The 23,267-nt window shown below is 35.0% G+C and overlaps 1 protein-coding gene across 2 annotated transcripts in view; it reads right to left on the bottom strand.

Moving 5' to 3' along the window:
* Positions 1 to 23,267, bottom strand: part of CRPPA (CDP-L-ribitol pyrophosphorylase A) — a 397,343-nt gene that overhangs the window by 42,866 nt on the left and 331,210 nt on the right. Inside the window, exon 10 of one of the 2 annotated variants that reach the window (XM_043462762.1) lies at positions 318 to 4,832. In XM_043462762.1, coding sequence (XP_043318697.1) covers positions 4,728 to 4,832 — 105 coding nt within the window. In that variant the 3' untranslated portion in view covers positions 318 to 4,727. The remainder of the gene's footprint in view (positions 1 to 317; positions 4,833 to 23,267) is intronic. The other variant, XM_043462761.1, reaches the window with a different exon arrangement.

Below are 23,267 nucleotides of genomic sequence, written 5' to 3' on the forward strand. Positions count from 1 at the left end.
GGAGTTGGTGATGGATACGGAGGCCTGCGTGCTGTGGTTCACAGGGTCGCAAAGAGTCGGACACGACTGAGCGACTGAACTGAACTGATTCTCTTTGCTGAACAGTAGAAACTAACACAGCATTGTACATCGACTCTACTACAATAAAAAAGTTTTTTTAATGCTTTTCCATGGCAAAAATAGTTATGTTTTATAATACTATATAAAATCATGCTTAGGAATATAAGCTCCAAAGTTAGATAACTGAATTTGAATCTCAAGTCTGCACCTGGTGCTTGAGTGACTCTGTTACTTAAAGTTATTAAAAATGTACATACCTTGGTTTTAAATGGAGATTGGTATGCTACTGAGGACATGAAGTTATTATGAAGAAAAAGTTATGCACACGCAAAAGCACTAAGAACAGTTTTTGGAACACAGTAATTCATTCAACAAATGTTAGCTATTTCTATAATCAATATCATTTCAGACCCAAGAAAGTTTAACTTTTTCAGAAAACTTTTCTATAATATTCAGGTGTACTTTTCTCCTTCAGTAACAACTAATAGGGAAGAAGGCATCCAGAGAACCTTCTAAGGCTTTGGGATCATTGCCCTAACCAACAGGTCTCATTATAAACTATCTCCTTCAGCAAAATGTGTGTCTCCAGATAGATTCTAGACCTTTGAGACTAAATGTACTACACACTACCACAGATTCCCTTTTCTTTCTTACCAGCTGGTGCTCAATAAAAAGATTCAAAACTCAGTAATACAAAACAAAAAGGCCAATAGATGTGTATTGAGTTCACCTGTCTGCTGGAGGCCCTGCCAATCTCAGCCGGGCTTTTTCATCCATTTGATGACTAGCTGGAAGTCAGGTGATCCAGGCTCTTGTTTTCTTTTGGAGGCAGCAGGCCAGGCTGAGCATTTGCATCTCATGGTGGTGGCAGAAGGGGGAAAGAGCAAGCAGCAACATGCAAGGCCTCTAAGGCCTTGTCTCAGCGGTGCCCTGCCACTTCTGAGTTGCTCCGTTGGCCAAAGAAGGTTTTGTGATGAAATCCAAGGTCAAGAAGTGGACATAAATTCCTCCTATGGAAGCTAAGTGGAAGGAAAGAGTATTTATAAACAGCAATTCAACCCACCACACCTATGCAGACATCATTAAGAGGACACAATATTTTTCCACTGTGCCTTAATACAGCTTTTATATCCTTGGCTGCCAAAGTAATTGCTGGGAAACCTGCTAAATAGAAGGGAAAGAAGAAAACAGCTAATTAAGACTTCTGGTTTTGCAAATTTTTAATATATTTTATAGAATATAGCTGAATCTCCAATTCTATTTGTATGTAATGTAAAACATCATACTGTTACAGTTTGAGAATACTGTATTTATTCAGTTGAGGCTGAGTCAGTTTGAAAAATAAGTACCAAAAGAAAAAGAAGTACATATATACTAAACATCAATGAAAACTGTCAATAGATTTAAACATATCAATAATTTAGTTATCAATTACCTCTATTTTGTTTTATAAAGAAAACATTTAAAATATTTAATAGCAGTTTCTTACTTTTCATTTTAAAAGATATATATGCTTTCATAATTGAAACTAAAAATACATGAGAACATGTATAAATGTTACAGTGCCAAATACCACCTATACAGCCACTTCTAGCCCACTTATTTGAAACTATATTAATAAATATTAAAACAATATGTATTTATCATTTATTCTGCTTATTTTTCATTAAACTTTTAAAATAATTTCAAATCTTTCTTATCTTAAATGACTTTCTTAACATTTTGCTAAAATATTATAGCTTGTTTCTTTGATATAATTAGTTTTAACATTAAAAAGAAATAAAATGTACATATTTAACTTAAGAAATGCAATATTGCAAATTGATTTTTATAAAAGAAATACTGCACACACATTTATAAAGTAAAATTTGATAGTTATAATTACAGATGACCCTTGAAGATGCAGGGATTAGGGGCACTGACCTCTCCAGTAGTTGAAAATCTGTGTATAATTTATAGTTGGTCCTTTGCATCCAAGGTTCCTTCCAATCTGAACATTCAACCATTGTGTAATACTGTAGTAGGTACTACTGAAAAAACTCACATATAAGTAAGTGGTCCAATGCAATTCAAACTTGAGCTGTGCAAGGGTCCTTTCCCTGGCAAACGAATGCAAAATGCTTAAAGTGGCTACAGTAAAAATGACTTTGGGTAGAATAGGGATCTGACTCTTATCTGTAGATGAGTATTTACAACAAATTGTCTCGCATGCTTAGCACTTTCCTGAAAAAAACAACCTACCTACCTCTTACCAATGAAGGTCAATCAAACCACTGATCACACTGTTAACTTCCTAAAAAAGGCTAACTTTAAACAGCAAGTAATTAAGTAGCATACATTTAAAAAGAAAACAGTCTTTCCATAAATTTTTGCAAGTAGAAAGCAATTTCAGCAACCCTCAGGCATACTCTACCATTATTTTTAAAGGAATTTGGGAAAATAATGTGAAAATGGACAGTTCTTATGAATGTATGTTTCCAGAAGTGAAGATGAAAATATACCTGTAAAGTTGCCTCTGGATCTCTTAACAAATACAGCTGATTTATCTTTCTCTCTTGCCTTAGCTATGATTTCTGTATGTTGGAAAGCCAAAAGCCTCAGCACTTTCCTGTGGACACTGGGCTGGCATGTCCCTTCGCATCCATTCCTCCAATACTCACCCAGAGCCTCTGGTTCATTTCCCACAGCCTCGCTGCTGGATGTCCTTTGCCCGCAATCATTGGTATATAGGAAATGAGCTAAGAACTCCTTCTTAGTACCCAAGTTTAAGCCCTGCTTTTTGCTACTAAGCAGACACATGTCTTTGGAGAAGTCAGTGGAAATCTCTGAGCCTCAGTTTTCATCTAAACAGTAAAGGATGTGAGGAGATGTCTTTAAATTATTTTCAATGCTGTGAATCAGTTTGCAGATTATAAAGAAAAAAATTAAACGCCATAATGATGATGGGGATTTCAGACCCAACTTAATATTTTATCTAAATCTCACAACACTAAATGTTCACAACTGCCTAGGGTAATGGCATACTAACTGTTTCAAGGTAAATGGTCGTCTGGTATAACATTGTACCAGAGAAAAATTCACCTTGGAACAAACAGTATGCCCTTCAACTGAAGAGTCCATTATTCCACTGAAATCTAAGGTAATAGCCAGCACTCAATAGTACACTGATACTGCTTGTGCCAGAGAAATGCCCAGTTTCCCACCACGTACCTAAAGACATGAATCTTTTCTTTAAAATCTTGATAAGTTTTCCCCTTTTGCCTTTACGAGCACCTTCAAATTCTTAAAACACTCACCTGAAGACATCAACAGGAACACCTATGACCTTTTACAATGCAGCCAACCCACTTTAACAGAGTTCTAACCAGTATCCACACACTGCCCATATATTTTCATCCTCAAGATTTTTAATTAAATGATTTATTTACATTTCTTAACATTCCAGGAGACAGAGAGAGAGAGAGAAAATGGTGAGCCCAGGAATTTAGATTCAAGCCTACATTCATTCAAACCAACACACTTCATCTAGGAGAATGCACTGCAACAATTATTTCATGTCCTTTACATTCTACTATTATTTAAATATAAAAAATAAACTCTCCAACTACTATAGATACTTGGGAAATAAAGGGAAAATTACCCAACATGTTAAGAAGAGACTGCACAAGGCAGATAATTCACACACTATCTGTAACTGAAAACATTTTATGCAACTTTCATAGTTCCCACGCGGCAGACTAAGTTCTGGCATAGCCCTATCTGATGTGTTTCTATAAAGTATATATATAGAACAAAAAGCATCTCTAATAATTGAATTCACAGAATTATAAAATGTAAGGTAAGGGGAAAATCATCAGTATCTAAGATGTATATACCAGTGGAAATTTGAAAGAATAAGAACTTAACTTAAAAAGGCAGTGGTTATCAAAATTATTTGATGTGCAATCAACTACCAGTAGCTGATACACCTTTCAGAAGACTAACTTGAGACTGACCGGTATTAATTTCATGACACTTTCCAATCTTCTTTTCAAGTTATTCAGAAAAATCAGAAGCCTTTTAAATTAATTTAAGTCAAAACTGTGTTCCATAAACCGAAGAAAACATACAATTTTAAAACATTAGAAAAGCAGAAGGAGAGTCTATCTCCTTTAGGAATCTACGGTAATGTAGGCTATTGGTGAAGACACTCAGATCATAGTTCACTGCTCTCTCTCTTTGGTCAAGGTATGAAAAATCAGAATGCAATTCAAAATAAACCATGGAGAGAGGATACTGTTAGAATTAACAATAATCATTAATCTTAATTATTAGTTTCATTATATAGTGATTTACTAATTAACATAGAGATAATAGTTGACATTTTCTAAACTTTCATTCCTTGGAGAATTATCTGACTCCTCATTATTTCTATTTTACCCTTTCATGCCTTTATGAAAAGATTCTTTATATGAAGGCCATTATTTTCCCCTTATTTGTTCTTTTCCAATTTAGGCAATTTATATTTGGCACACATAAAAATGTTTTTAAGTTCACCCAAGCATCACATCCTACAAATTATAAAAGACAACTTCAACATTCTACCATATACAATTTGGAGGGAAGAACAAAAGAAATACTTAGGGGAATGTTTCTAAGAACACAGCAGGTAATTTCCTCCATGTTCTTTATGCTACCAGTAGTTGGCCAATGAGTCCAGAATTTCTTTCTTTGATTAAGGCAGCAATAATGGTGGCGCCTTGCCTTAAACTTTCCCGTAGCTTCTGTTCCTCCTGAAAGAAAATAATAATTGTTCTAGAAACAAAAGATATCAACACATTACATTTAACAAGGAGCTACTTTTCTTATTAAAAAAATATTTTTTAAAGAAACTTTCCCCAACTTTCTGGAGATATAAACATAACATTGTATAAATTTAAGCTATATGATGTGATGATGTGATATACATATACGTATGTGTGTGTGTGTGTATAGCAAAATTGTTACTCAAGTAAGGTTTGTTATCACATCTATCACCTCATATAGTTAACATTTTTTCGGAAGGGGGGTAATAACATTTATGGGCTTTCCAGGTGGCTCAGTGGTAAAAGAATTCATCTGCCAGTGCAGGAGACATGGGTTCCATCTGTAGATCAGGAAGACACCCTGGAGTAGGAAATGGCAACCCCCTCCAGTATTCTTGGCTGGAGAATCCCATTGACGGAGGAGCAGTAGGAAATGGCAACCCCCTCCAGTATTCTTGGCTGGAAAATCATGGACAACCGGGCTCCTCTGTCCATGGGATTCTCCAGCCAAGAATACTGCAGGGGGTTGCCATTTCCTTCTCCAGGGGATCTTCCCAACCCACGGATCGACCCAGGTCTCCCGCATTGCGGGCAGACGCTTTAACCTCCGAGCCACCTGGGAAGCCCACTGGCAGGTTGTATCCTTTGACCAACATCTCCCCATCTCCTCCACTTCTCAGCCCCTGGCAGCCACCAATCACAGACTCAGCCCCTGGCAACCACCAATCACAGACTCAGCCCCTGGCAGCCACCAATCACAGACTCAGCCCGTGGCAACCATCAATCACAGACTCAGGCCCTGGCAACCACCAATCACAGACTCAGGCCCTGGCAACCACCAATCACAGACTCAGACCCTGGCAACCACCAATCACAGACTCAGACCCTGGCAACCACCAATCATAGACTCTCTGTTAGTATGAGTTTAAGGAGTCACTCTGCACTGGCTTGCTGTTCTTTGGGCTCAGCATTGCTAGAAATCAGACTGCAGCCACTGTCAAGGGCATGGTGCCCTAGATAAAGGAGAAATGCTTTTACAAGCACTTTTGTTATAGAAAAAAATATCTGCTGAAAGTACCAAGAAAAGCACTGACAATTTCAAATGCTAATACTATGAAACAAAAGGTTATTTTCCCTGAATTCAATATCTGGCCAACTTTGGCTCTTCACTGAAGTGTGAGCATTTCTCTGATGATGCAATTCTTTTCTTCATCTTTTTTTTTAGTGTTCTTCATCAACAGACTGTTATAAACTATGAGAATTGGTGTGGAGGAGGAAAAAAATCTTCTTTTTCTTAAGTAAATTATCAGGCAGATTTGTGAAATGAGTTACCTCACAAGTTGCTAAAATGTGGTTTTTGCCTTTGAAATCATATTCTGCCTTTGAAATTCATATTCTATGAAATTCTGTTTTGTTTTGTTTTAAATTTAGGCTTCCTGAATGTATGAAGGGATGATAATATGAAAGGAAAATGAAAGTGGAAACAGAGCTAATACCTTAAGGTCCTTGGGTTGTAAATTGAGCTATGTCCAAACAGAGAGATCTAGTGACCAATTTCTACACTTTGGGACCATCCGTAATGCCTTATCCCAACATTCAATATATCGCTAGTACCCCCTGCTTCTACATCTTTATCCCTACTGCCACTGTCAGCATAATACCTCAGGCCCCAAATTACTGAAACAATCTCGTAGTCTCTCTAAAGCCTGTCCTCTTCTATCCTACATCCTACATAGCAATGAAAATACTGAGTATAAATAATAAAAATTTGATCACATCATAATTCTGCCTAAAATCCTTTGAAGGCTATCTTTAAACTTCAGGATCAGTTATGAACCCTTTACCTGGCAGGTCTTTTATTCTTCCAAGCCTCTTACCATTCCCTTAAAATCACTCAGTTCTCCAAGCTATGTAGAACTGTTTAAGATTGCCCAAACAAGCCATTTTTCAAGCTTTCATCCTTTGCACTAACTAATTCCTTTGTCAGAAAAGCTGTCCCACTCTCATCCTAGCCTAGCTGACCCGACTTACTCTGAGGTTCAACTCGGGTATCAGCGACTCTTGAAATCTCCTTTGACTGCTGTTCTCCAACTCAATTTAAGTGAGGTGAATATACATGTTTCCATAGCTGTGAATTCTTCTAAAATACTAAATTCTCATAGTCTTTCTAGCTGACCATCTATTCCACCATATGATCAGTTTCTTTCTTTCACATATTTTAAAGACTTTTTACTTTGTATTGGGGTATAGCCAGCTAATAATGTGATAGTTTCAGGTGAAGAGCAAAAGGACTCAGCCATACATATACATGTATCCATCCTCCCCAAACTCCTCTCCCTTCCAGGCTGCCATATAACAAGATTCATTTCTTGATGCAAAGAATATTTTATCTTTGAAGATGAAAAATCTAGTTCAATGCCTTACACACTGTAACACTCCATAAACTGTAACAAATTCAAAGCAAAGGGAGCTCTGACTCTGATGGACATATATTCACCCTTTCCATTTGATTCATTTGTTAACAATGACAAGTATTTACTTTGTTTACTCCTATTTACATATTTACCCAGAAGTCTGGCAACTGTGCAAAGAATGCTATCTTATTCAAGCCTTCCCACTACCACCATGCCTACACTAGCCCAGGCTTAGGTTTCTCATCTTTGATGATGATCGTTAAGAGATTATCTCTGCTTTAGCTAGTCTTTTCATCAGTTTCCCTGATTGTGTTCTAAGAGGTGGCGATGGGGAAGATGCACTGGGGCTGAACAGTGGCTACTTCGCCTCTTGCGAGTGAGTTTTAATGACATTTCAATAATGGATTTCAAATTCTGTATCAGTTTCAAGAATATCAAATCACACTAACAAATCACTTAAAAGCCAGATATATTTGAGCTTAAAATGTGATTCACTGATAGGAGTAGATATCATTCATGACACACCATTCATAAATATAGAAATAAGTATTCTAAAACTGAAAAAACTAGAAAACAACTATAGACACATATTTGTCACTCTTAATGATTAGTTAACCACAATGTTGCAGTGTATGACACACATCTATTTCTAAGTCTCACTAAATTGAGATATATAACAGATGATGATAACTAAGACTTTCCATTCAAAAATATACAGGAAAAGGTGATCTGCATAGTCTTTTTGAAACCAGTTTACAGTTATAATGAAAGCAGCACAGTAACAAAGAAATGAAGGTGGGGGAAAAGTCTGTTTAAGATTCGAGGGCTAGAAAAATCACACTTCTCTATGTTAGAATAAATCTTCCATGCTCATTTGATTGCTCCATAACTTACATACCTAACTAATAATGAATTTAAGTAAGAATGTTCTTTTAAAGATTTGCAATTGTTTATAGGCATCATTTGCAAAGATTTGAATTCAGTGAAAAGAACCTATGGTATTTCACTAAATATTTGTTTTCCCTCTCTGCCTGAGCTCAATCATTTCATCTTTGAAAAGCATGGAATTTTAAGAGCTAGCTGATTTAAACAAGATGGTGAGACAGACACATACTTAGAAAATTCTAGTAGGTACACAGATTAGATATACAAATAATTTATGGATTTCAAACTCATCTCAAAACCCCATTTCTCTATAAAAGTATTGATAACATAAGTAAAAAAAAATGCAAATAAAACTTTAAAATGCATTTCCTGCTGAAAGCAGATTTGCAAAACAGTATTTTAACCCTTAATGGAGACAAAGATGCGAAGGGCATTACAGGTGGACATTTTATTATCATTCACCCATATTTACATATATGTATGTGCATTCATTCCTTTCTGTGTTCCAAATATTACAAAATAAAAAGTTTAATGTTAAAACTACACAAGGTCAACATGAACACTGAGAAGTCATGCTGATGGTATGTACTCTTGATTTTTTTGAATACTTTTTTGATGTGGACCATTTTTTAAATCTTTATTGAATTTGTTACAATATTCCTTCTGTTTCATGTTTTGGATTTTTGGCCACTAGGTATGTGAGATCTTAGCTCCCCGTACAAAATTTTTTTGGTAAGGACTAAACCAAGTAGGACATATAAATCACTGACATCTAACAAATATTCTATTATAACAGCTGCTAGAAATATTTTTGTGGAGCCACAACAGTGTAGTTGATATCACCTACTCACTAATTCACCATACACAACCATTAAACCTGAAAAACTCTAGGTAAAAATGTTGTTTACAGATCTAAGACAGTAACCAACACATGTCCACCGTCCTTGAAAGCAGAGACCGTTGGCTAACATTCAGCCCAGATGTCTTGTTAAGAGAATTTTTCAAAACTTATGAAGAGGAGAAATAGAGCCCAAGAGAATGACGGTCTCTCTGGATGTTAAAAACGGAGCTTACAATTTAAAATTGCCCAAGTTGCTCATATTGGGCAAAAAATATCCTGGTAAGGGGAGAGTTGCAAAGAATTCCTAAAATTCTGCTGAAAATTCCACTTGTTTGGCCAGTTCCTACTCGGTGCTTGCATAGGAAGAGACTCCATGGGGACTAAAAGAGAATAATTGCTGGCAAGCTGGAGGGAGGAGCAAAGATTTTAGAAGCTGCTCTGTACTTAGAAGGAGATTAGATGTGATTTAGACTGGAACATGGAGACCTTGGTGAACATTCATGACCTTCAGCCGAGATATCTGATTGGCCATGCCTACAGCCCAGGAATAAGGACAAAACTGAACAAGAGCTGCCTGAAAAAAGCTTTAACCACCACCAGAATAGCAAGTTGATTTCCCAATAATACAAGTGCTCTCCAGAACAAATTTTACTCTTTGCAGGAAGCTAAAATAAGCCAGAACTACTTTTACAATGTATTATAACTAATGTATGACAGGCAGTAAAATATTACTTGACAAGTAAAGAAGTAGAACACAAAGTAGCAAAAAAAAAAAAAAAAAAAGCCAGTTCAGTAGCTCAGTCATCATCAGTCCTTCCAATGAATATTCAGGGCTGATTTCCTTTAGGATGGACTGGTTTAATCTCCTTGCTGTCCAAAGGACTCTCAAGAGACTAGACTGTAGGTAATATTGCTATAGCTAGGCATAAGAGAAATGAGGGGATTCAGAGTGTGGTAGGATCACAGAAGGCAGGAATGGTTCCTCAGGGAGACAGAATAAAATGATGAGAGAAAGAGGAGGAAAATACTGTAGAGTTCCAAGATGGACAGGAAATATTTTGCAACAAGAAATGACTGATTCTTAGAGTGGCATATCAGTGTGATAAGCTAGAATTTATGTAGGTATTGTAAGTGGGCACCCAACAAAAAATTAAGAAAAAAGTACCCAAATTAATCAGCAGTTTATTTACAAGGTGTAACTCTTGTTGTTCAGTTGCTAAGTTGTGTCTGACGCTTTTGTGACCCCCATGGACTTTTAGCCTGCCAAGCTCCTCTGTCCATGGGTTTTCCCAGGTAAGAATACTGGAATAGGTTGCCATTTCCTTCCCCAGGGCATGGATCTTCCTGAACAAGGGACTGAGCTCACATTTCCTGCATTGGACGCAGATTCTTGACCACTGATTCATCAGGGAAGCTCTCTGTGTAACATCAGCAACATTCATTCCTAGGCTTCAGGTTTACCTTGATTTATGCTCAGCAGTCAGAAAGAATAAACTGTGAACATGGTACATCAATGTTTATATAACACATAAAAAGCAAAAGCATTAATTTTTTAATTAAACTAAAAATGGGAGGATATATAAAAAGTATGTTAAAGTCTATGGTATTTTCCAAGTAGCATTAGTGCTGAAGAATCCACCTGCCAATGCAGGAGAGTAAGAGATGCAGGCTCCATCCCTGGGTCAGGAAGATCCCCTGGAGGAGGAAATGGCAACCCACTGCAGTATTCTTACCTGGAGAATTCCATGGACAGAGGAGCCTGGCAGGCTATAGTCCATAGCATCGCAACATTTCTGCTTAAATCTAAATTATTGTCATAACAGGAATTACTTGTTTTACTTTATCACTCATTTAATAACAATGTCACATTTTGGAAAAAATATAACATTTGCAAACACTATTGTCTCATAAAATAATAATGTAACTTCTAGCTGGAAAATACAACATTTACTTTTTTTCTTGGTTAAAACTATACTATAAACTAGAAACTGGTCATAAAGTAGCCAGGTTTCTTAAATTACTGGAAGGGAAAATATCAAAATGTAAACAAGAGTTATTCTTGGATGATAGATTTATGGCTATTGGCTATTTTTATTTCATCTTTATATTTTGCTTTATTTTCAAATTTTTCAGAATAAACACATTTTATTCTAGTAAGAAAAGTAAGCTTTGTAAAACTTACTTTCAAGACTATTTAAATTCAAGGAACTAAATTTGATTTGCTATATAAGACTGATAATTCAAAATATTGTCTACATTTTTAGAGAATATTTACCCCCACCAAAATATTCAAAATCTGTACAAAGAAACATTTTTATTTGAATATTGCAATTTCAATAAAAGATCACCAAAAGAATCATAGCAGTAATTCACAAAGTTTTAGCTTTCTGCTGATTTAGAGGTTAAGAAAGATATAATGGAAGTCAGGCTAAGAGTAACAACAGAAAAATGTGTACTTAATTTTATTCAGCAGGTTAGCAATTTCTCATTGACATCTTGAAAGAGTTTCTTACAGCTGGATTTTTTTTAAATATCAGGAAAAATATAAATAAAATATCAATATAAAATTGCTATTTTAAGTTTTTTGTATCCTCAAACAGAAATTATTTAGCATTTAGAATTCACCATGGGTTTTAACTAGAAACTTGTCATATTTGACTATTTCCTTATCACTTTGTACCTTCAGGATTAGGATAAAATATGTTATTTTAAAAACATTTTTATTTTATATTGAAGTATAATTGATTTACAATCCATAATATATATAGTTTTAAAACCTTATACAACTTAATAGAAAAGAAAACAAACAACCCAGTTAAAAAATGGATAGAGGCTCCAAACAGACATTTCTCTGAAGAAATACACTGTGTTTAGATGAAAGATTAATGAAAGTTCTAATTACTTTTATCTTTTAAAAATATAATTCTCAATTTACTCTAGAGTAATTAAGTCTTATCAATACAACCCTGTAATTGGAGGGTTTTTTTGTACATACTGTATCTTTTTTCTTTTTTTGGTTGATGGAGAGGTTTCCTTCCCATGATTATTATCTCTTATTTTCAGTAGTGTAAAATTTTTTCAATGCAAAAATTCTCATGGGACTTTTTTTTTTGGTTGCAACTCAGAGTTTGATTTGCAACCAAAAAAAAAAGGATTGTATACCCTCAAGGCATGAGAGCGGGCCAACCCTGAAGAAGAGGCCTATACGGGTCTTCCACCCACTTTTTAATTACATTATTTTTTATATTGATATCTATGAACTGCTTACATATTTTGGATATTAATCCCTTATTGGTTATGCTATTTGCATATATTTTCTCCTATTCAGTAGGTTGTCTTTTTGTTTTGTCAAAAGGTTTCCTTTACTCCACAAAATCTTTTAGGTTAAATTAGGCCCCATTTGGTTTTTGTTTCCTTTGTTAATATTTAAACATTAATTTATTTATTTTAATTGGAGGCTAATTACTTCAAAATATTGTAGTGATTTCTGCCATACACTGACATGAATCAGCCGTGGGGGTAGATGTGTTCCCCATCCTGAACCCCCTCCCCCCTCCCTCCCCATCCCATCCCTCAGGGTTGTCCCAGTGCACCGGCTTTGAGGGCCATGTTTCATGCATTGAACTTGGACTGGTGATCTATTTCACATATGGTAATATACATGTTTCAATGCTATTCTCTCAAACATCCCACCCTTGCCTTCCCCAACAGAGTCCAAAAGTCTGTTCTTTGTATCTGTGCCTCTTTTGCTATCTCGCATATAGGGTGTTATGTGTTAATACACTGTATTGGTGCTTTTCTTTCTGACTTACTTCACTCTGTATAATAGACTCCAGTTTCATCCACCTCATTAGAACTGACTCAAATGCATTCTTTTTAATGGCTGAGTAATATTCCATTGTGTAAATGTACCACAGGTTTCTTATCCATTCGTCTGCTGATGGACATCTAGGTTGCTTCCATGGGCTAGTTATTGTAAACAGTGCTGCGATGAACACTGGGGTCCACGTGTCCCTCATGGGACTTTGAAGCCTTTGGCCAGGTCTTTGAACATCAAGGGGAAGAGGATTTCTTTACTGTCACAGAAGACTGGGGATGGAGGGGGTACCTCATCATTCACAGCAGCTTTTCTTTCCCCTGCTCTGAGACCTGGGTTCCATCCCTGGGTTGTGAAGATCCCCTGGAGGAGGGCCTGGCAACCCACTCCGGTATCTTGCCTGGAGAATCCCATGGACAGAGGAGCCTGGTGGGCTACAGTCCACGGGGTCGCAGAGTCAGACACGGCCGAGGACTAAGCACAGCACAGCATCACCACCCACCTCACAGTTTGGATCGGCAACGTCTGCCACTCCAGAAGCAAGTGATGAAGAAGCAACACACTGCAAGTGCATAAGTGGTCCATCTTCCGTAACGCCACATCCTCAAAGTTCCGAACCGATCAACTGTCCCTTTCAGCTTTCTCAAAGGACAACTTTCGGCAAAACTACACCCAGTGTGAAAAGTGAAAGTGTTACTGGCTCAGTCATGGCCAACTCCTTGCCACCCCAGGACTATAGCCCACCAGTCTCCTCTGTCCGTGGAATTCTCCAGGTAAGAATACTGGAGAGGGTAGTCATTCTCTTCTCCAGAGGATCTTCCCAACCCAGAGATCAAGCCCAGGTCTCCTGCATTGCAGGCAGATTCTTTATTGTTTGAGACAACAGGGAAGCCATACCCAGTGTAGCTAAACTTAAAGTACTTTTTAAAAGGTATATTTCAAAAAATTAAACCCTATTATCCAATCACACAATCAGTACTTGAATAAAGAGGTATAAACAAATTTATGGTATGCTGTTAGAATCATATTTATGTGACTTTTGTAAGATATTGTCTCAAAGAATGGCAGGAAAAGCTATGACATCACTGTTCTCCAAATCTTTTTAGACAATATAAAAGAAAATCTTTTAGAGATTTTCATCTTCGATGAATAGCATTCCTAAAGAACACAATATACCTTGTTAAAAGAAAATTTATAATTAAAAAAATATATATAAATATAGGTTTTAAATGTCTCAAGAAATAATCCTTAAGGAAGGGTAAACATTACATTTTCTCAGCAAATTTCATATCAAAAGCTTAGTTCAATTTCCATGAATTACAAAACTGTCCTGAAATTCAAGTGGCTTATGTTTTGATATTAATATCTTTCTGCCATCCACCCCTGTTTTGGTGAACTCATGTAAAAATTATCTAAGTGCTACAAAATTTCAAACATTCTAAACAAATAAAATCTGTATATATATCTGCATATGTATCCAGCCATACCACATAAAATACACAAAAATCAAAACTGTATACTTTAGAAATATTTAAAGTTGTGTCACATGTATAAGATAATCAAAATCATATCCAAATAATCAGAGGCTAAATTTCCTTTCTGCATATAATTTGCTGATATGGAAGAAAAAAAATCTAATGGTAACACACTGTCCCCTAGTGGAAATGAAAATAAATGCCTGGTGTTTGTAAATGTCCCAAACTGCAGGAAAAAAGCAGTCATTTACTAAGAGACTGAGAAAAACAACAGTTCTCTCCAAATGAAAAGTATTTGCCTCTTGCTCGTCTGAGTGAAACAAATGTGAAAAATACTAGTGAAAACGTACTTGAGTTTACATATGAACACAGTCACCACATGGCACTTCTCATCTCCTTTATCCTTCATGCCTGGCACAAGTTCTTGCACATAGCGAAGGTGCTCAGTATTTGTGAAATTGGATAATTAAGGAAAAAGAACTGGTTAAGAATATCCTATGGGGGCAGCAGTGTTATTCTGCTGAATAAGAACAGAGAATAAAGATTAATACAGACCCAAAGTATGCAGAGCTCAGAGCCAGAACACAGCGGGGTAAAACATGGGCAGCCAAAAGCACCAGACATCTGGCTCGAGGAAAAAGCAGTTCATTATTGTGTCAATTATTTCTAGATCTGGGACTTGTCACACTGTCATACTGTACTTTGTTACAACATCATTCACAATATCAATCCCCCAACCTAACAAAGTTGAAAAAGCTGTCTCATACACAATGTCTCTTTTAATTAGCAAAAATGTTTTGATCACGTACAACTCACCCACCAGTTACCACGTCCTGCTAGTTTTGTGTTGTGACATCCCTCACCAGCTGCACTCCAACCACTCTAAGTCTGTTCTTACCATTTTGTGACCAGATCCCGCTAGTGTCCTAGCTGGCTACTTCTTTCTGCTCTTGGCTCCTGCACTAACCTCACTAGAACAATCATTTTCATGGTATTACTTTCACCCACATTACTTTCGGCACAAAATTCACCTTAAAATTCAAGATTATTCCCAGTCAATCCTCCTGAACATAGTTTCCACTCCTTTACTACATAGAATTGGCTTCTGTGGCCATACTGATATAATCACTGTTTTCTCCAGTAAAATTGTATCCCACCAGTTCTCTTTCTAATTCACGTTAGTTTTCTAAGACTTGGCTGTGATGACTTTCTCTTATGAAATCATCTATTTTATCGCACATCAGTAATTTGCATTATCATAGTTTGCCTCACAATCTCTTACAAATATTTTGTCAAGTTTGTGTATGTATAGATCCCATTTTCTTACCTAAACTGTAGAAAGTAATAGGCAACTCTCCCAAATTAAATTCTAAAATCAAATGCCTATAGTAGGTACTCAGGAAATGAACTAGATGAATTGCTAATTAATTCTATAAAGATCTGGCTTTATATAAAACTGTTAAGATCGCTTTGAAGCATCAACATTTTTAGATAAAGATATATCATTATAGAAATAACCTACTGAAAATAAAAATAAGAAAAAAAAACTTGTATCTATACTTGAAAACTGGAAAATGTCAAAAACAAGAAATTTATGCTACATGATTTCTCTCCTATGGAAAAAAAAAAAAAGCCTGGTCTCAGAGATAACTGTAAGGGGCAATAATAAATTTACACTAATATACCCAAGTCAGGAGGATAAAATAGACAATGATGTAGGTATTCTCTTACTTGAGGTGGTTGCATAAGCAACAAATCTGTATACTAGGTGTTGGTAAGCAATGGGTACTATTTCCACAATGGGTGAGAAATGATAGGATGGACAAAAAGATTATTCAGAAGGCTATCTTTCTGAAAGAACGGCTCAGGTGTTAGTAGAAAAATATACTGACAATTCCTCTTAGAACATAAAACCTGGGTAAAATTTTCCCATAAACTTTAGATTCAAAATTTTAACTATAAACTTAAATCAAGGAAAGATAAGTAAAATAGCCCAATTCAAACATAACTTCTTGATAGGAACATGTGAGTGGGCAAAGAGAATTATTGTTGAAATAGTTCTGAGCAGTTAAAAAAGAAAAAAATGTCTAGTCCATGACCATTAGACTTAAATATTGGTTTAATGTGTGAGTAATTAGTATCCAAAATTTTACTCATAAAGTTCCACAGAAAAGTATTTACCTTTGTATTAAAAACTATATTTCCTCATAAGAATGAGACTCCTTTCAATGACTATATTTCAAGAAGTTCCCTGATACTAAGCTGTAAGTTGTATATTAAGATATGAATAGATACATGGTTTTTCACTAAATGAATACGTAGTTCAGCAAGCTAAACAAACACATAAACACATATATGCACTCAAAATAGTAAGCTATGAAGAAAACAACAGACCAGTTCAGTTTCAAAATGAACCCAGCATTAGGATTTCCAGGCACAAAATATTTTAAAACTATGTAAAAAAAATTCCAAATAAACAAAAACTGTTCTATCCTGATCAGAATAGTGCCAATTTTTACCAGCCTTGACTAGCAGAAAACTAACCTCACAAAGCTCTCTCCTACAATGAAAAGCAGAGGTCTTTTGCATGGAGAACAACACATGGTAGAAGATTATCCATAGAGCTTCTTCTCAATAAGAAGGTAGATAAAAGTCAGCAGATATGTGAAACAATTTTTTAGGTGGAAAGGACTTTTTGAAATCATTAGAATTAACTACCTTTCTCTGAAATGATGCAGCAAAGTGAAAACAACAAGATTCAAGAAGATGCTTCAAACACAGAGGTAAGAACAAAGTAGGAATAGTTTTATGTCACTCAAGATTTCTATAGATATTAAATAAATGTATTTGAATTAAATATCTTATTGGAAGTGGCATACAATCTTTTCTATATAAATTTAACTTAGCTAAATGGAATACAGATTTGAAGATCTATAGAGCTCAGAAGAATAAAAAGATGAAAAATAATGAGAAGAGAGTCAAGACACCAATTAAAGAGCTAAATTACATATACTATTAATATACAAACTATATAATTATAGTGCATATAATTATATAATTACATATATAATAATACAAACTATATATATATCTTATATAAATTATACATATAATTATATAAGGCAAAATTGGGGAGAAAACACAGATAATACAGAAGTCATTATAAATATGTAGAAGAAAATTTCTTGAGTTGAAGAAAGACAAATGATTGCAGATAGATATTATTTGGTGCCTTTCATAATTAGTGAAAGAACACTCCAAAGAAGCCATATTCTGATGATACTTTCAAATTTAAAGATAAAAATTCAGCAGGCTTCATCAGGCAATACAGATTAATTTCAATAGATAAGAACGGCTGACGTGTAAGTTTTCTGGAATACTAAATACCACAAGCAAAGGGATCCTAGGAATCCTGGCTAACTATAAGGACACAAAAGGAGACATTGGGATACGCAGGGCTCTGAAAGCATACCTAACAATGGAGCTTTTTTCTTTTTTAATAAAAAAAATAGTATTTTAAAACTTAACTTATACAATAATGAAATAAATGAGTAAAAACATAAGAATGAGACTCCTTTCAGTGGCTGGAATTCAAGGAGCTCCCTGAGATTAGCTATAAGTTATATATTAAGATATGAATAGATAGATGGTTTTTCACTAAATGAATATGTAGTTCAGCAAGCTAAACAAACACATAAACACATATATGCACTCAAAATAAGTTATGAAGAAAATAACAGACCAGTTTAGTTTCAAAATGAATCCAGCATTAGAATTTCCAAGCAAAAACTATTTTAAAACTATGTAAAAAATTTCAAAATAAACAAGTGTGGAATCACAAAAATAAGCAAAGGCCCTCAAAGAAGAGCAGGCTTGAAAAATAAGAAATAGAATTTTATAAATAAACATGTTACAATTTAAACAAAATGTCTCAAAAGATGGATCAAACATTAGACTCACCTGAAAAGACCATTACTGAAACAGAAGACAGAATTGAAGAAATTAATCAAAATTCCTATCAGAACATATAAAGAGAAGTTAAGAGATTTGGCAGACATGATAGCAATGTTTAATATATAGTTAATCAGAAAGTGAGGAGAGACACAATGGGGATAAATAATAAATAAGTTATTGCCAAAAAACTGTCCAGAATTTATAGAATATAGGAATTCATTTATAAAGGAAACCCAATGAATTCCAAAGTAGGTAAAAAGGAAATTCAACAAGTAGATAAATTTCAGGGAAACCGTGGAACACTAAACATAAAGACCTGATCCTAAAGCAGCTAGAGAGAACAACCAACAGAGGACTAACAGGTACATGGACAACAGTTTTTCTCAAAACAATAATAGTAGCAAAAACACAATGACATATTTGCAAACTGCTAAGAATTTAAAAAAAAAAAGTCACCAAAACCCAAAAATTCCTTCCAAAATTACCCAACCTAGAATACTTATACATAATAACCCACAAACAATATTTATTAAATGAAAACAGAAGATGGACTCCCTCAGATAAACATAAAATTTTATTCCTAAAAATACTCTGGCACTAAAGGCTGTACCTCAAGTAGGAAAAAAAAAAATTTAGGAAAGAAAATCTAATAGGTTAGAAGGTATGGAAAACAAAGAAGTAGTTCTAAAATAAGTACATAAATCTAAAAGAAGAAGTGTCTCAAGAAAAACAAGTAACATTTAAATGTGGAAAGTATTTAAAAGAATAAAACAGAAGCGCTGAAGAAGACCACTAGCACACGGACTTCCCCGGTAGTCCAGGGGCTAAAGACTCCACACTCTCAGTGCAGGGGGCATGCGCCCAGAACCTTGATCAGGGAACTAGATCCCTCATGCCGCAACTAAGACCCAGAGAAGCCAAATAAATGTTTTTTAAAAAACCCCAGCATAAAAGGTGGAAGGCAAGGGATTAAACAAATGTTCTAAGATCCATGAAAGTTTTGACAGATTAAAATATTAAGATCTTCACATAAATAAGCAAAATAAAATTTCAAAAAGTCTATGACATAGCCCATGAACAATAGAACGTGAAACTTAAATTAGTAGAGGGGAAATGCGATAAAAGACTCTAGGGGTTTTCAGGGATCTAAAGCCAATGGTGACTCTCTCAATATTTTCTCCAAACACAATAATTAACAATGAAAAGATTAAAACACACACATAAACACAAACATACAACACTTTCAGTGTTGAAGAGAAAGAATTTCCAAACTTCAAAATAACTGGAAGTTAAAAGATAAAAAGAAAAAAACCACCAAATTTCAGTGAATAATTTCTCATGTGCCTCTGCCCTGTCTCAAGCCTTCATGGCGGCAGCCTGACAAAAACTTGAAGGAAGTGGAAAGCTACTATGACCATCTAAAACCATCAACAGAGAGAATAAGCCTGCTTTAAGTGTAAAAACAATTTTTTAAAAAGTATGTAAAAATAGTAAAAAAAAAAAAAAAAAAAAAGTAAAAAATAGAAAAAAGTGCATTCATAAAAACAGCATGACCATGAGAAATGACTTAAAATTATGCTCGAATGGAAGTGACAGTCCTCTCCTGGTATAGAAAAATACAAAAAGGAAAAGAGAAGTAATATAAAGTAGTTGACAGGTAAAGGGGAAAATTTAGGATACTTAAATACAGAAGATTTCCCCATCATTAAATAAGAAAAATTAACTAAAGAATCTGGATTTTGCTACATTGACATGGAAGGCAGCAGTAAGTCAGATTATCTTTAAAGTAGCCAAATTCACAATAAAGGAACAAGAGTGAGCTTAATACTTCTACACAGAGTTATTACACAAAAGAAAGAAATTAAGATTCAGCCACCTACATTAATGAACCACCCTATATGCTAAAAAACAGAAAAAGAAATAAGGCAAAAGACTGTAAGGTAACATTCCAAACTGAATAAAAATTTTTCTTGGTATCAACCAGGATGGATGTAGGGGTAATTCAGAATGAATTATTAATAACATCAAATTAAGTAAAGTATTTTATAAATAAATAATAAAACTGAAGAGGATGAAAATGAAAATAACTAACCTAATTATCTTTGGAGAATACTATTTTCATTCTATATTTTAAGACAAAGAACTACATATAGCTATTGTACTCTAATTAGTAAATTTGTTTTACCAGAGATCTGTGCTAGCAATTCTGAAATGACACTTAGGTGTATTCCAAGAATGAACAAAGAAGTAAATACACTGTTGATAATAAAAGCTAGATTCCTCACACTTGAAGAAAAGGGTAATATGTAAGGAAAGGGAGAGGCTAGAAAGATCCTATGCTATTGGACTGGAAACAGATGTCAGTGTGAACTCATGGTTTAGTTTAGATAAATTATACATTACATACAAATGCTTGTATATAAATATAGAAATAAGTGTATAAAAATACATACACTTCCTAGCAATGCCTACTCAAAGGGTTTACAAATAATGATGCTCTAGGAGCAATGAGCACCCTTAGTGCCCAGATCTTGGTTTCTAAATACTATTATCTAATAAAAGAAATTTGCATTTCTTTAAGAAGTTGCTGATTCCAAGGCTGGGAGAGGAAACAAGAAAATCTTAAAACATCTTTTAGTGCTAAAGAGTAAGGGATCCTCAAAATCTGATGAGGACAGTAAGTAACATGAAAGTCCTCTTAATGACCGAATTTGGCACAAATGAAGCAACAAATTAATAAAGTTATTCAGCAAAATTCATAAAATAAAACTAATACTCATGAACTGACAGGATGAGAGAGAGAGATGAAAGAAGAACGGAAGATAGATAAATGATAGTATAGTAGGAAAAACTCTTCCTTGTTGTAGACTTTTAATTATTAAACTTGGAAAGAATGATGGAAATAAAATAACCACATTTTGACAAGCATCACCATATAATTGTTTCTAGCAAGAATCATTAATATATACTATAATTAGCTTGTAAAACTATGATAAAAATTGGGATACTTACATAGTCACATGGTATCTCCCCACAACTTACTTATTATCATAAAGGGAAAAATAATAAATTTTCAGTGGGAAAACCTGGCAACTACTATTTTAACCATGTGATCACAAATAACATCAACAGTGCATGCATGCTAAGTTGTGTCCAACCTCAGTCATGCCACTTCAGTTTTGTCCAACTCTTTGTGACCCTGTGGACTGTTGCCTGCCAGGCTCCTCTGTCCATGGGATTCTCCAGGCAAGAATACTGGAGTGGGTTGCCATGCCCTCCCTCCAGGGGATCTTCACAACCCAGGGATTGAACCTGCATCTCGATATCTTCTGCATTGCAGGTAGGTTCTTTACCACTAGTGCCACCTGGGAAAGCCCATCATCAACAATAGTAAGACGCATAGGTATTATTTGACCCTGATATGATGCACTGAAAAGAATAAATCCTACTCCTACTCTTGCCAAAAATGCATAGCTTGAATTTATTCATGAGAAAACATAACACAAACTTAAATTGAGAGGCATTAAACCATATAACAGGCCAGTGTTTGTCAAAAATGCAAGGTCATGAATGACAAAAATTGATGTGACCCAAATTAAAGGAGACTAAAAAGAAGCGAGAACAAAATGCAACATGTGTTCCAGGATTGAAACATGAACCAGAAGAAGAATAATAGGGAAAAGGACAAAATTTAATAATACTTTCATATTAAAGAATAGTATTATATCAATATTAATTTTCTGATTTTGACATTGCAGTGACATGAGATATTAATATTAGATATTCTGGGCCAAGGGTATACAGAAATTCTTTGTACTATTTTTGAAACCTTTTCTAAGCCTGAAATTATTTCAAGAATTTCAAGATAAAAAACTATTAATAATAGAGAAAAAACTGATGAAAGACAAAAATCTTAAACAGTTAAGAAAAATATGAAAAAAGTAGAACAGAGGGCAAAAAATAAGAGTAAGCACTCAAAATACTTTTCTAATTTGAATAATTATAAATGACTAAACCCATAGGTAAAAACACAGATTGTCAGGCTGGATGAAAAACTAAACACAGCTACATGCCCTTTATAACAGCCACATATAAAACATAGGGAGGGTTAAGTGACTGAAAAAGATAAATGAGAGTGGCACTAACCAAAAAAAAAAGTTTGGTTCACTGTATTCCATATACTCACTATTAAAAAAAAAAAATAGACTTTAAAACAAAAAGCAGTATTACAAATAGAGGGTTACTACAAAAGTTATACAAAGTTTCCTCCACCAGAAGGAGGTTTTGGGTATTGGGGGAAATTACAAACTCCATTTTGGATAAATTTGAGATTTGAGGGAGAAATCCAAGACAAAATACCAAAGAGGTAGTTGACAGTATGGGTGGTGGTTTACTGGTTTAGTCGCTAAGTCGTGTCCACATGGACTATAGCCTGCCAGACTCCTCTGTCCATGGAATTCTCCAGGCAAGAATACTCGAGTGGGTTGCCATTTCCTTCTCCAGGGAATCTTCCCAACCCACAGATCAAACCCAGATCTCCTGCACTGCAGGCAGATTCTTTCCCAGCTGAGCTATGAGGGAAGTTGAGAGTATAGGACACAGAAATTAAGTCATTTTCAAATGGATGGTTTGTAAAAACCACACCGGTGGGTGAGAATTTGGAGGGATCACACAGGACTGTGTGGTATTTAGGGGTCTATGAGAAGTAAAGGAGCTGGCAAGGAGTCTGAGAAGGAGCAGACATACTCTGTAGGAAGAAATCAGGGGTGTGATGTTCATGGAACCTGAGATAAAAGACTCATAAACAAGAAAATGGTACCTAGCTGTCCCTCAATATTTACAGACTGTTACAGAGAAAATTACTCAGTTAAACAGAGAGAAGGACAGAGCATTGCTTTAAATAGATCATAAAGCAAAACAATACTTCTTAATAATTATTTTGCAAAGATAAGGGTTTTTTTTTTCCAAAAATATGTAAAGTGAGTGAAGTCGCTCAGTTGTGTCTGACTCTTTGCAACCCTATGGACTGTAGCCTAC

Source organism: Cervus canadensis, chromosome 3 (assembly GCF_019320065.1).
Source record: "Cervus canadensis isolate Bull #8, Minnesota chromosome 3, ASM1932006v1, whole genome shotgun sequence".
In the NCBI taxonomy this organism is placed as follows: domain Eukaryota; kingdom Metazoa; phylum Chordata; class Mammalia; order Artiodactyla; family Cervidae; genus Cervus; species Cervus canadensis.